Genomic DNA, 14,196 nt, shown 5'->3' with positions numbered 1-14,196 from the left:
CGGTGCAAAGGTATTTAAAGTTTAGCATGAAAGGCAGGTCCAACCCCTCCTCACGCTCCCCCCCCCTTCTCCAGCTGTGTGTGGTTAGAGGGGGCGTCGTCCCTACACGCCCCTCTCCACCCCCTGCCGAATTCTGGCACCAGAGTCTCAAACAATTCATATGTGTGCAGAGAGAGCAGCAGAATTCAAGCCTCTCCAGGAGTGTCTTGTTAGTCACTCTAGCATATGGTATCTATCTGTGACCAACATGGACAGATGGCATGGTTTGAATTAAAATCCCTTCCTTTTGGTTAATATTGTATGCTATGTTCATTTTAGTTGTGCAAAGGGCTTCATCTTTTCTTAAGCAGTTTCTGATCCATACATTAATGATCCCTGGCTTGTGTGAGCATTAGACACTGTTTGACATTACATGGGATTTACAGCATTTTCTGTTTACAGTTGGATCTACTTTAGTAAGCAAGTGTGTCTAGGGAGATACCCTGAACATAGAGAAAGGCCACAAAGAGAGGATATAGGAAGAGAACTGTGAAAGCTGACAAGAAGGGCACAGGAGTATCAGGGTGCGAGGGTGTTGCAGTACTGAGAAGAGACTATGTGAGATGGATCAATATGACAAGAGAATCATGGAGGAGGGCTGTGATTGGTAATGGGATCTGCATAGAACAGCACAGGACCAAGCTGGGAAAGAATGAGAATGGGGGATGAGGGAATGCTGCAGAGCCAGGGCCCTATACAAGAAAACAGGAGCAATATTCAGGTGCATTTTCATTACGCTGATTTTGACCTATATACCTAAATGATCTGAGGCCCTGATTCTGAAATTTGTTACATGCCCCTGCACCCAAAAAGAGCCTCAGTGAAGACAGTGGGACTCTACCAATGGGCAGCAACCTGCAGGATCAGGGTTGAATAGAGTGCCCCTCTCACCATGTGATACCACCACAGCTGTGGTCAGCACAGGCACAAGGGAAATCCTGAGATGATGGGGAAAAGAGGTATCCCGGGGGATCCTGAGGGGAGTGTTGGGGGAGAAGAGGAAGTCATGGGGAGGAGGGATCCTGAGGTGATTGTGGAGGGAAAGGAGGAGTCTTGGCAGAGCGGGTATCCTAAGGGGATTGTGGGGGAGAGAAAGGGAGTCCCAAAGGAGGATGGATCATGAGGAGATTGTGGGGAAGGGGATTCCCATGGAAGAGAGAAGATCCTGAAGGGATTGGGGGGGGGAGGAGAATCCCATTGAAGGGGGAATGCTTAAGGGATTGTTAGGGAAGAAAAGGGGAATCCTGGGCGTTGGGGGAGATCCTGAGGTGATTTGGAGAAAGGAGAGTACCAGGGGAGGAAGGATCCTGAGGAGATTAGGGGAAGGGAGTCCCTTGGAAGGGGAAAGATCTTGGGGGGATTGTGGGGAGAAGATGGGGAATCCTGGGGAAGGGGAAGATCCTGAGGGGTTTGGGAGAAGAAGGGGTCCCCGAGAAGAGGGTATGCTGAGGAACCACCTCCAGTGGTGTCAGAGGCAGGAAGGGGGAGTGTCAAGGAGGAAAGTCTCTGACTGTGCGTGGATGCACGCATCTTCTGAGGCCTTGAGAGCCAACGGGCCCGAGCAGGGAGTCAGTCCTGGTCCATGGGACACAACCCACCAGTGTAGGGTGAGTGAGGGGCAGACTCGGCCCCAAAATAGAATATTTTCACCAGCCACCTATGATTCTTTGCCTTCTTTTGTCCTGTCCCTTTCCTTCTCTTTTGTGTTCCTGTATGCCTTCAGTCTTGTCCTACTTTTATTCTCTTATCCTATCTTTCCTTCTTTCTTAGGCCTTCCTCTTATTCTACCCATACAGCACTAGTAAGGCTAAAAATCATTCATTCAGAATCTTTGTAATTACTTTTGTATCCCCTCCCACTCTTTGTCTATTTTGTATATGTATACCCTAAGCTCTTTGAAACAGAGATACTGTATATGTATATATACCATGTGGTGAAAATAATACTGACCTCCCTTGTAAAACACTTTGAGATCAACTGATGAAAAGTAAAAACTCTCTCTATGTAAAAACTAGATATTATTTATTATTTATTACTTATTAATTATTATTATTGCCTAGTATAAAGTGGCCTCTGTGTCCTTTGGGGCCTTTAGTACCTACCATAATATAAATCATAATATTAGTATCATCAGCCTGTTGCCACCAGCCCTCTGGATCTATCTGTCTGCTAAGTCAGCCGGACCTTCAAAGGTGGTATGGTCGCAAAAAACAATTTATAGGAGAAAACAGGTAATAGGTATCAAGGGGGAGGGTCCCCTTGACAGTAGTGGATTTCAGACTCCCCCCTTATCTTGGGATAAAGATCCCTCCTAGTGCCTTTGTGGAGGCAGGAATTTACCCAGGAATCACTCCAACTTGCAGGACATGGGATATATCTGTCAAAATCTCCAAGAGTCTCCCCCTTTCCTTGCCTATTCAATACATCCCAGACAGTTTGAAGAATCAGTGAGAAGGAGAGAAAGATTCCCCTAGTGGCAAAAAAAAATTCTGAAAAGTTCCATTAAGATAAATTAAAATATCTTCCAAGAAAACTAAGTCCCTTTCTTGGAGATGTAACACCACTATCTTCCTGCTGTTCTCTGAGAAGGGCCCTCAGCTGAATTCCTGACACCCTTCACAGAACTACTCCACCCCTTTCCTTAGCTGACTCCCCTCCAAAATGTTCAAACTCTCCTAATTCCCCACCACAAATAATCTGTCTGCCTTTACTTGGAAACTCCTTGGCGATTTAGTGTATCTTAAGACTGTTACATCATGCATGTCCCATCCTCTGCTACAGTAACTAGGTGATGGAACAAGCCAAACCAAGTCTTTAAACTAAGTAAACACTGAAGAAATACCTATCATGTATCTGAATCAAGTTTCAGTCCCAAGATAAGCCCTCTGCAAAAGCAGTGTCTGAGTATTTCTCTGTCAACGTACCTTTTTGCCTCTCACAATGCTACAGCTGGTCGGTAGGTGGCGCTCTGTCCACACAAGATCACTGACTTTGCATATTTGAATTTTTTATTCAAGATTTAAAAATCATTACAACTGGAGAGAGGGGGGAGGGGCTCAAACTCCAGCAACCCAATTAATCAATGGAAGGTTAGCAGTTACTACAGGGAATTTCAGTTCCTCGGCACCTGGATCAGCACCTGCCCCTCTCTCCACTCTAGTTAATTGAGTCAATAAACGGAGAGATTGGTGCATAGCAACGTCTTAGCGCTGTCTCTCTCCAGGTATTTGGTCAATACACACATTATTCTGTCTTCACCACTTACTGATGACTCTCTTTTAAAGAGATGTAATCGTTTTAAACAACCTGACTAAGAAGACGAATCAATGCAATGCTCAGAGCAGGCAAAGATCATTAGCTGTTGAGGAAGTTATAAAACACATGCTCTATCGGCGCATCTGAAATGCTGAGAAGATGCCCTCTCCTGGACAACCACAGTACCCTAGGAGCTAAAGGAACCTGCCTGCCTGCCTTCCTCCTTCGAGCTTGCATAGGGCTTCATCTTAACTAAAGTATCAGCCTTTTAAAGGTGAATTAGAACCAGTGAGCCAAAGTCACTCATTGTGCAATTCCACTGGCGTCAGCGGACCCACTCAAGGAGCAAATATATGATTTATTCCTCGTTAACGCCATTACTGATTGTTGGGACGGTGCCATAGATGGGCATGGAATTGGCCCCTTATATCTAAGGTTAAGTGTGGCAATATAACTCCTATTCTATATGAATGTATAATAGGCCATCACCACAAACCATTTTGCACACATACATACAGTGGGGCCAGGCAAAACTCCTCCCACTGACTTCAAGGGCAGTTTTACCTGAGTACAGGTTGAGACCCAATAGAATCCTGTATCTTGAAATAAACCCCTTCCACCCATTATTCACCTACATCGTGCTGAAAGGGAGTATAGCGTGACCTTCACATAGGGAAGGGTTAACGAGCTCTCAGCTGGACTGAACTCAGCCCAAGGTACAGAGGTTAAGTGTTAGTTTGTGCACAGTTGCTTCCAACCTGCAGGGAGAGTAAATATTTCCGCATCAGTCGCTGACATCTGGGGAATAACAGGGAGAACCTGGGGGATTGATTTATGCTCCCGTTCTGTGCGGCAAGGAGTCGGGCTGCTTTGGACTTCGGGAGCTCCTGATGGACACGGGACACGTGGCCACACAATGGAGACACACGACTGACCTCAGCTAATTCGGCAAACTGCCCCTACCCTTTTCCATGTCCTCGGAAATGTGGAGAGAGAGAGAGTGTGTGTGTGTAGTGGGAGGGCAACGAAATCAGGGGCTGAATATAGCCCCCCACCCCCAGCTGTTTTGTGCCAGTGACTTCAAGCGTGACTGAGAACTGACGGATCAAGAAGAAGTTGCTATATTTTCAAGCCAGGAGAAAGGAAAACGCACAGGCAATAATATCTAATGGCATGTCTCATCCTCACCTCGGTGCCTTCAGTGAGCAACCTTGCACTTCATGTCCTTACATACCACACATGGCGATTGCGGGGGGAGCTGGATGTTTGTGATATAATAACGCGGTTTTATGAACTAAAAACACGCCCAAATTTGCAAAAATAATAAAAAAAAATAAAAGGGAGGGTTGTTGAAAAACTGCAGTGCAGACATCCACAGTGCTTGTGGTTTCATAGGAGAGAAAACAAAAAAAAAATGTTGGTCCCCCCCCCCCCCCCCGCCTTATATGCAAACTGTCACTTCAGGTTAGCATGATATCTGATGTAGCTCATTAGCATGAGCTGTAGCTAATATGCTTAAAACCTCTAATTATTTATTATGCCCTAATGGTTCAAGAAACACGGAGACTTGTTTTAATTGGCAGCTCAAGAAATGTCTCTGAAGTGGAGAAGGGTCCGTTCCAGTAAATATTCCTAGAAGATCCCAATAACGGCCCTAGACTCAAACATCCTTGTCGTTCCTTACTTTAAACGAGCAGAGTGCATACACTTCATTCCTCTTCTGGCAGATTTTACAGGAGAGGACTCTTGAAACCTGCAGTATGGGGCATTAGCCTCTAACGTGGTTTGGCATGGCCAGTTCTTTAAAGCTCAAAGCCAGCAAACTTCCTTCCATAGGGTTAAACTGTTACTAAAAGGAATCTTAAACTACACCTCCAACGCGTATAGAAATACGCCTTAAACATGACCGATCATAAGAAATTTCTCTTTTCTATGTTATGAGACTAACAAAATTTGGAAACTAGATGCACATAGTGTCTGATCCAGAAAACTGTTTCAAAATAAGTTAACCTCCCTCTGTCCCCCCTCCCTCCTGATTGTGTTTTTTCTTTCCAGTCTGTTTTATGTTTCTTCGGGTTGTGCCAACTATTTATTTATCTTTATTCCTTCTCTTTCTTTCTTTTCATTCATTCCTTTCTCTTTTTTGTGTGTGTGGCTTCTCGGTCTGATCTGTAGCTTGTTACCACCCACTGCACGCTCTCTCCTGCAGCCGAGGTGTTTCTATACAAACTTCAGCGTCCAGTTGTCATATTAATTATTACACTGAGTAATGACTGAAATAGTCAAAATAAGGGGAGACTCAAGAGAGCTTTTTCTTGCTGCTCAAAGATTCAGCAAAGAAGCCTTGCAACAAAGCACTAATTGGTCCCCAGAAAAACTCTGACAAGGCATGGAAGATAGGTTTCATAAAGCCCAGCAATTGTGAAGGGGGAAAAGATCCTTGAATAGACCCCACGCTTCTTTTCTAAACTCTCTTGCTGAGCAAAAAATGGACTGCTTCTTGAATACTGGACTGATCTTGAATGCTATACCCAGCAGAGAAAAAAATGCACCATTTATTGTAAGTTTTTTTCCAGCTATTCATGTGTTCTATGTGGAGAATAAGCTGGTTTTGTTTACCATGAAAGACCTTTTACTTTATTTTCACTCTTAGGGGGAGGGGGAGAAACACATGTGCCCAGACCCAGACGAGCTCGCCTACTGTAACAAAATGGAGTGTAACAAATCCTACAAAAGTTCAGAATATATTGATTCTTTGAAGATCTATATAGATTAACGACTTTCGTTCTGCTTATCCAAGACGGTATTTAATCATAACGTAAATGGCCTTTAAAAAAAAAAGCTTAGAAAAGTAAAGAGGGAGGGGGCTTCAAAAGAACTCCTGAGTATAGCTGCAATTTACAAAAAAAAAAAAAGCACGTAATAAAATAATGACTGTTCAAGATTTTTTAAAAAACAGTGAACGGCGAAAGGGATATTTATCATTATGTTAGAATTAAGAACTCTAAGAACTCTTAACTGCAGGTGCGGGGCGACTGCATAACGGTGGAAAAAACCTTGGAACAAATATTTATTATCTATACATCTAGCATCAATAGATACCTTACGCTGGTAAGTGACTTGATTGGAAAGTAGACAATAGACTATTATACGGCCCAATGTTTGAAATAGTATTTTAAAAATCGGGTTTTGTTTGGTTTTGTTTTTAACATAGAGACAGTCCGGGACTGGTGTAGTCACGAGATGTGTTCTGGTAAACAAGTTTTTCCACTCTCTCATGGCAAGCGCAAGTTTGTCTTGTGGGTCAGGTGTGTCCAGAACCCTTTTCAAGATGGAAATAGTGGGGTTGCTATTGGAGCTCTTCAAAAGTACCTGGTACACTATTCATCTTTTCCAGGTACTTTCCCATTCTTATGAAACTGACTGTTGGGACTCTAATTCTGAGACTTACAGAAGAGGCCTTATTATAGTATATTATAGTATATTTATTTAAAATCAGGTTAGTTGGATACCCGGGGGCTAGATTGTAATATTTCACCAAGTTTTTTGACAGTGCTTAATTTGTACGGAAAGAGGTGCAAGGGCTCAAACAATTACAGTAGGTGCCAGGACTCAAGAAATGTTTTTACATTCAGACCTGATGCAGCAAACCCAGGGGTGCAGGGCTATGAACTGCCAAATCTAGAGGTGCTGGGACTCAGTCCTGGCACAAATTTAGCACTGCTTTTTGAGGATTTTTTTTTTTCACTGCCTGGAGATACTGCAGGCAATCAGCACCTTTCATCATCTCTCTGAATAGCAAGGAAACATCAATACGGCCCTTGGCCTAATATAACTAGGTGAACTGGAAATGATACTAATAGATGTCATTGCGCTGTAACACTCTGTTCCATATTAAGACGTCTGCAGTCCTTTTACAGGCAAAACTCAAAGTGAAGAAAGACTTGAGTAAGGCCCACTGGATCTCCTTTCAAAACCATAAACACTGGACTAATGTTTTTTTTTTTTCTGATGCTTCAAGATTACTTTGTATCATTTCTTTGTTTTTATTCAGGAAACAGGTAGTTATGTTAACCTGGCACTGTAAACATGCAGTCTGGGGAAGGAATATTGGTGACACCAAAAAAACGTGTTTCCTGTATGTTAACAGAGTATGTCAGAAATGGAACTCCAGCTCCCAGAGTCTACTGTTGCACACCGGTTTATCCACCTATATTGCCTCAGTAGTTCAACCACTAGGATTTCTATCTGCCTTCATCTGTATCGAGATAAAATACACTGACAATATGCATTTAACTCCACTTCACCCTCCCAGTCAGTACAAGTCTAAAGCAGGACAAAAACTACAAGGGTTGCATTTATGATTTGCATCTTCTTAATATAGCTAATTTGACGAAGCCGCGTTCATATATATAGGGCTAACAAGTAGGTATATAGCTGCTCTTATCATTAAGCTATAGTGAGAAAAGAGAAGGGCACAGGATTATTCTTTATATTCATTATAGTTTATAGCCTCTAAATAAGTTAATAATACACATTTAAGGAATATATATTTCACTGAACCTCTATTAAACTGTCATTTGTTTTTTCCTCTATTTCCTGTCCTGTTATTGCTACTTTCCAAAAAGTGTGTGTGTAAATGGAAGCTCTCTCTTTCATACCCAGAGTTTTCTTCCTTCAGTAATGCCACACTATAGGGCTCCTGATGTCAGGACTTCTTTCCTTGTACTGAATTCTGATATCAGGAACATTGGATTATGACATCATTGAATGAATCAGCTGGAAAGCTAATTACTGAAGAGGAAAGCTTCTAATTACACAGAAAATAAAAACTGAAAAAATATAATGCCATTGTATAGGTCATTTGTATATCCTCCGTTTGAACGATGGGTCCAGGTCTGGTTACCCTAGTTCGTCTTCCATATGTAGAGAGGATGAAAGATTAAGACTAATCAGAGAAAAGATGAATAAGAGTATACATGACCAAGATATATAAAATAATTAATATGACATACAGGAGATCTTTTGGGCAGACCTTTTTATCTTTCTTATAAGGGCAAAGGGACATACAATGAAATTTAAGGCAACAAATTCAAAACTGCTCAAAGGATTATTACACTATACATAATTAACATGTGGTATTTACTGCCACAAGATAGTATTCATTATTTATTACTATTAATTATTATTTATGTATTGATGTAACCATGGTAATGCCTAACAGCCTCATTTTGGGAAGACATGATCCCATGGAGTCATTTCCAAAGGGGTCTTCACCTCCATTCAAAAATTTTTAGGGGTCTGCAAATTAACAAATTTTGAAAAACACTGATTTGTATGGACAATATGAACACTCACATCATGATAAAAAATTATAAGGGATATCAACCCTCCTGCTTTGTGGCATAAGCTAACCAGGGGGTTCAGACGAACTTTCCTCCTGGGCAGATTTTTACATAATAATCCCATTATAGGACTTCTTGTAGCTTTCTCTGAAGCATGTGATGCTTACCTCTGTTTGAGGCAGGACACTGGACTAGTCTAATCCAGTGTGAAAATTCCCATGTTTACCCATAAATTGTTCAGCAGCAACAATGGGAAAGTATAAATAAAAAGTACATGAAGCTGAGCTGAATTTTTAGTTTTTTTGTTGTTGTTGTTTTTAATAAAAAGCCTGCCAGAGTGCATCAGAGTCTTTCAAACAATAGAGCAATACTTATTTTCAATTCAACTTTTTGAGCCATTTCCTCCATTCAGATAACTGGCTTTAGTGTGGGTTTAGAGGTATTGGTTGATACCCTGACCCCACTAAAGTCAATGGGAGTTTTGCCACTGACTTCAGTGGAGCCAGAATTTCACCCATTGACTTTAGTGGAGTCACACTGAGGTAAACCAGTGTAAGGGACTGGAGAAAAAAGCCCTTCCTCTATATCCAGTGCTTGCTTTTGCAGAAGATGTACAATCAGGGTTTCACAAATAAAATAGACTATTTACAAAGAGAGATGAAGACATAACATAGAGAGGCCATTATTTTGCGAGAGCAGAAATAAAAACCTAAAACCTGGAGGAAACTAAACCAATAATTTCATGTAAACATGTAGTAAGCACAAAGGCACTAACTAATTTGTCCAAGAAAAGCCATGAAGCCATTATCCTCATGCTGCTTGGGACAGGTGGCGAGACTCATAGGTGGATCAGAATTCAGGACCATTAAAGACATGGATATTTCAATAATATCCATAGTGATTTCTGTTTAGCTGGGTATTTTCAGTTAAATCAGTGGCAGGCCATGTCTTCATAAACATATGCATGCCTCCAGTGAAAGGTCAAAACTGCAGGCAACACTTTTTATTTGGAGTCTGAGCCTGGACCAAAAGCAAACCAGTCTCCAGTACAGTAGCAGTGTTGTACCAGAAAACCATTAGCCCAGGGTTATACTCTCCTAAATCCATCCGAATCAGAGTGTGCTCTAGTGGATGAGGGCAGGGAACAAGAAGAGAAGATACAGGAACCTGGTCTACACTGAGGAAATGCCAATTGAACTATCTCCATCAGCTTTAAGCAATTTAAAATCCAATTGGAGCCACAGAGTAGACCAGGCTCCAGGTAATCTGAACCATGTGGTTTTGAAATTGGATCAACTAAAACCAATTCAGGCTGCTTAAAGCAGGTCTATGCTATGTCTCTAACTGGTTTTAGAATAGGTTTAGCTGAACCATTTAAAAAACCAATTACAATCTTGGGGGATATTTTCCCTGTGTAGGACAGGCCCGGGATTTTCTTTCAGGCCACTGATTCTGTCTGGGCAAGTCTCCTTGCCTACCTCTCAAACTGGTAATCTCATACCTACTTCACAGGAGTATTATGAAGCTTAATGGAAGTTTGCAAAGCACTTTGAGATCTGCATAGGAAAGACGCTATATGAGTGAAAAGCATAGTATTGCTACTTATATTTATTAGTTAACCAAACATTGCCAGCAGAATAAGGAAAGCTCTTTAGCATTCATTTGCACAAATTGATTAGTCTGATTCATAAACTGATTTTTAAAAATAAGTCTTATATGGGAATGCCCCACCATCAACACAATACTATTTGTTAACGCCTGGCACTTTTAAAACTAGGCTGGACAAAACAATAGATAATCTATGGTAGAGAACAATCCTGCACTGGAAGGGAAGATGGACTGGATTATTTAATTACTTTTTTCCATGTCTTATTTCTATGATTAACAGTGTTCTAGCTATCAGTGAAGTCAGTATCAAAACTCCCATTGACTTCAATGGGAGTTTCAATACTGTAACTATTTGGGAGTGATTTTTCAGGTGCTCTCCTTGCTGGACAGAGCTAATGCTCCTTCACCGGCTGGTTCCCACTTGCAAACACCTTGGTTCAGAAGGGATAACTTCTTTTGAACCCGAAAAATCTTATTTTTGCAAATGAAAAAAAAAACGTAGGTTTTGTACCATCTTCATCCTAAAATAAGAATTAATACTTAGCACTTATAGCACCTTCCACCCAACCATCTCAAAACAGAGAGAAAGGATGGTCTTGTACATACCACCCTGGACTAGCACACAGGAGATCTGGTGCAGTCCCTGGTTCTGGCATAGACGGGTTCTCTGCAAGCCATTTAATTTCTCTGTGCTTCAGTTCCTCATCTGTAAATTAGAGCCAATAAAACGTTTTATCTCCGGTCCTTTGTCTCTCTTGTCTATTTATGCCCCAACTCAGGAAAGCACGTAAGCATGTGCTTAATTTTAAGCAAATGCTTAACTCCCATGGACTTTAATGGGATTTATGCATGGGATTAAATGCTGTCCTGAACAGTAATGCTTTCCTGAAAGGGGCCTTAAACTGTAAACTCCTCAGGGCAGGCACTCTGACAATGTGTTTGTACAGCACATAACACAATGGAACCCAGATCTTGTTTGGGGCGTCAGAGTGCTACTGTAATGCAGGTAATAAAAAGAAACAAAGTGTTTGACAAACATTACTGACTTAAGCCTCACAATACCCAGTAAATTAAGGAAATATGATCAGGCACCTTGACTTTACCCGAAGACTTAAGCTAACCACATCCCAATCCAGCAGGCTGCGAAGTGTTAGCTCTCTCTTTGTGTCTATTCACCCCCACTCCCACCCCGGGGTCCTCTTCCATCTCCCCCACAATTCTCTAATATTGCTTGCAAGGCTCTTTTTTTCTGCTTGGACACTATCAGCATCTCTGTGCAGAGCAAACGACACATCCACGCCAACAGTTTCTCCTTATTTCTCTAGCAAAACACTGATAAGTTTCCACACTCCAGGTCCAACTCCCGAGTTGCTCAGCCGCCTTGGACTTTCACTGCGCTCCAGGAAAGTGGCGGGTGCTCAGCATCTCTCAGGGTCGGGCTTTCCACCTGCCTTTCTTCTTTCCCCCACGCCTCCCTTTCCAAACCCTCCTCTCTCCTAAAGTCTAGTATATTTCAGTGGCGCGCCCTTCTCTCCCTCCTCAAATGTCTCTATTTATGGGTCCCCCGATGCGGCTAGATCTGCCATGCGTTTTCCTGCCCCACTTTATTCTGCAGCCACTTCAACCCTGAGCTTAAACACGGCAAATCGTCTCCTGCTTCGCCAGGGGAACAAGCCCCTGTGCACGCTCATAGCTTGGGCACCTTGTCGGGCTGGGTGAGATCTCCCCGAGCTGCCTGCCTCCCCTTCTGGTTGGGTTTGGGGCTGGTCCCAGAAAGACCTCCCTGCTCTCTGTGCGCCCCCAACCCCGAGGTTTGCCTACACCCCCCAGCCCATCAGCGCTGGCTCCAGCCTCTGGGTCTCTTCCCAACACACCGCCCCCCCCACCCCACTTGCAGCTCCTTCCCCATCCCAGTTGTTTATTCAGCGGCTGGGAGAGCGGCACGCGCCTGGCGCACGCACTTGCAACAACAAACCCGGGAGGGGTAGGGCTGGAGGGGAGAGGCGGGTGAATGAATTGGAGGCCGTGCGGGAAGGGGGGGGGCTGTTTCGAGCGGAGGCGGGGCGGGCCGGGGCCAGCGCGTGTGTGCGGGGCGCCCCGTGTGTTGTGGGTTTTTTCTCCCCCCCTCCCTACCCCCCCGCGTTGAAAAGGCGGCCGTGCTCCCTGGCCACTCACTGCAAAGCCGGGGAGCGTGGACGGCGCAAGGTGCAGAGCGTGTGGGGAGGGGGAGGGCGGCGAGGGGTGGGGGGGGACCCCCGCAGGGGGAGTGTGTGTTGGGGGGGGAGGGGGAGAGGCCGGCAAAGCCCCGGCCGCCCCTTATAAGAGACACAATCCCCAGCCGCTGGTTTGCAAAAGGGGCCTTTGCAAGGCAGGCAGCGCACACGCGAGCGCCACGAGCCTCCCCGCAGCCCGGTGCGCAGGGGGGCAGAGGAGGGGGGCAGAGAGGGAGAAAGCGCCGCGCTCTCTCCGTCCCCCTGCGAGTCCCGCCGCCGCCGCCGCAGCAGCAGCAAGCGGCCGCCGCGCGCCAGCCAGCCCCGCGCGCCCCGTCTCGCTCGCCGCTGGCTGCCAATGGCCAGCGCCAGCCCTGCCAAGATGGACAGCAGCGCCAGCCAGTTCCTGCAGCCCGCCTGCTTCTTCGCCGCCGCCCAGAGCGTGCCGCCGCCGCCGCCGCCGCTGAGCCCGGCCGCCGGCCAGCCCTCGCCGGGCAGCAAGGCGGCGGCGCCAAAGCCCGTCAAGCGGCAGCGCTCGTCCTCCCCGGAGCTGATGCGCTGCAAGAGGCGGCTCAACTTCAGCGGCTTCGGCTACAGCCTCCCGCAGCAGCAGCCGGCGGCCGTGGCGCGGCGGAACGAGCGGGAGAGGAACCGGGTGAAGCTGGTGAACCTGGGCTTCGCCACCCTCAGGGAGCACGTCCCCAACGGGGCGGCCAACAAGAAGATGAGCAAAGTGGAGACGCTGCGCTCGGCCGTCGAGTACATCCGAGCCCTGCAGCAGCTGCTGGACGAGCACGACGCCGTCAGCGCCGCTTTCCAGGCCGGGGTGCTGTCCCCCACCATCTCCCCCAGCTACTCCCACGACATGAACTCCATGGCGGGCTCCCCCGTCTCCTCCTATTCCTCCGACGAAGGGTCCTACGACCCGCTGAGCCCCGAAGAGCAGGAGCTCCTGGATTTCACCAACTGGTTCTGAGCTCTGGCTGCAGCAGGTGGGTTTGGCTTCTGCGGGAGCCCTTCTCCGGGCGCTCCCGAGCAGCCGGGGGGATCCTTTATTACCGGGATCCCCAGCCTGGGGGTGGTATTGGGGAAGGGGGGGCTGTGCAGCCCTGGGTAGGGCTCAGTGAACACTCACGAAGCTGCAGATGAGCAGAATTCCCCCCGCCTAGATCTTGCAGCTGGTTGTACCTAAGAGCTACCTTGATGCTGACTCTCTCTCTCTTCCTCTCTCTTGTTTATTGTTACAGGACTGTTGCAAAAACAAAATACATTTTTTTTTCCCCAGAGGAAGGGAAAATACATAGCACACGAGGAGCTTGTATCGCCTCTCCAAGAACACTGAAGCACTCACTGCCTTTGCACTCCGGTCAGTTTCACAAGACCAAGATGGATTTGAAAGCTGCGGGGACCACGGCACGATGAAGCATGTGTCCTCAAAAACATGTGTCATCCTATCCATCTAAGGAAGAGCACTGCCTAGCCTCAACATAGAGAGGGGCTCTTCCTCCCCCCCCCCCCCCCCCACCTACAGTTGTAGCCCTTAAAGACTGGTGTTCATTACGCTATGGCCACAATTAGTTTCCTAACGTTTGTGGAGATTTTGAAATTAAACTATGCTGTACTCAAAGAACCCTCTAAAATCACCCCTCCCATCACTTTGACTTTTTCCTACCATTTTCATCATTGAATGCTTCCAATCCTTTTTTTGTGAATTTTTTATTATAAGAAAATCTATTTGT

The 14,196-nt window shown here is 45.4% G+C and overlaps 1 protein-coding gene across 1 annotated transcript; it reads left to right on the top strand.

Moving 5' to 3' along the window:
* The first annotated feature begins 12,815 nt into the window (after positions 1 to 12,815).
* ASCL1 (achaete-scute family bHLH transcription factor 1) lies at positions 12,816 to 13,964 on the top strand. Its single transcript, XM_034757998.1, has 2 exons — positions 12,816 to 13,449; positions 13,705 to 13,964. Exon 1 carries the CDS (start codon positions 12,816 to 12,818, stop codon positions 13,431 to 13,433), a length of 618 nt encoding a protein of 205 aa, XP_034613889.1. The 3' UTR covers positions 13,434 to 13,449; positions 13,705 to 13,964.
* The last annotated feature ends 232 nt before the right edge of the window (positions 13,965 to 14,196 follow it).

This window comes from Trachemys scripta, chromosome 1 (assembly GCF_013100865.1).
Source record: "Trachemys scripta elegans isolate TJP31775 chromosome 1, CAS_Tse_1.0, whole genome shotgun sequence".
NCBI lineage: Eukaryota > Metazoa > Chordata > Testudines > Emydidae > Trachemys > Trachemys scripta.
Note: the sequence above shows the minus strand (reverse complement) of the source record. Positions and strands in the feature narration are given on the sequence as shown.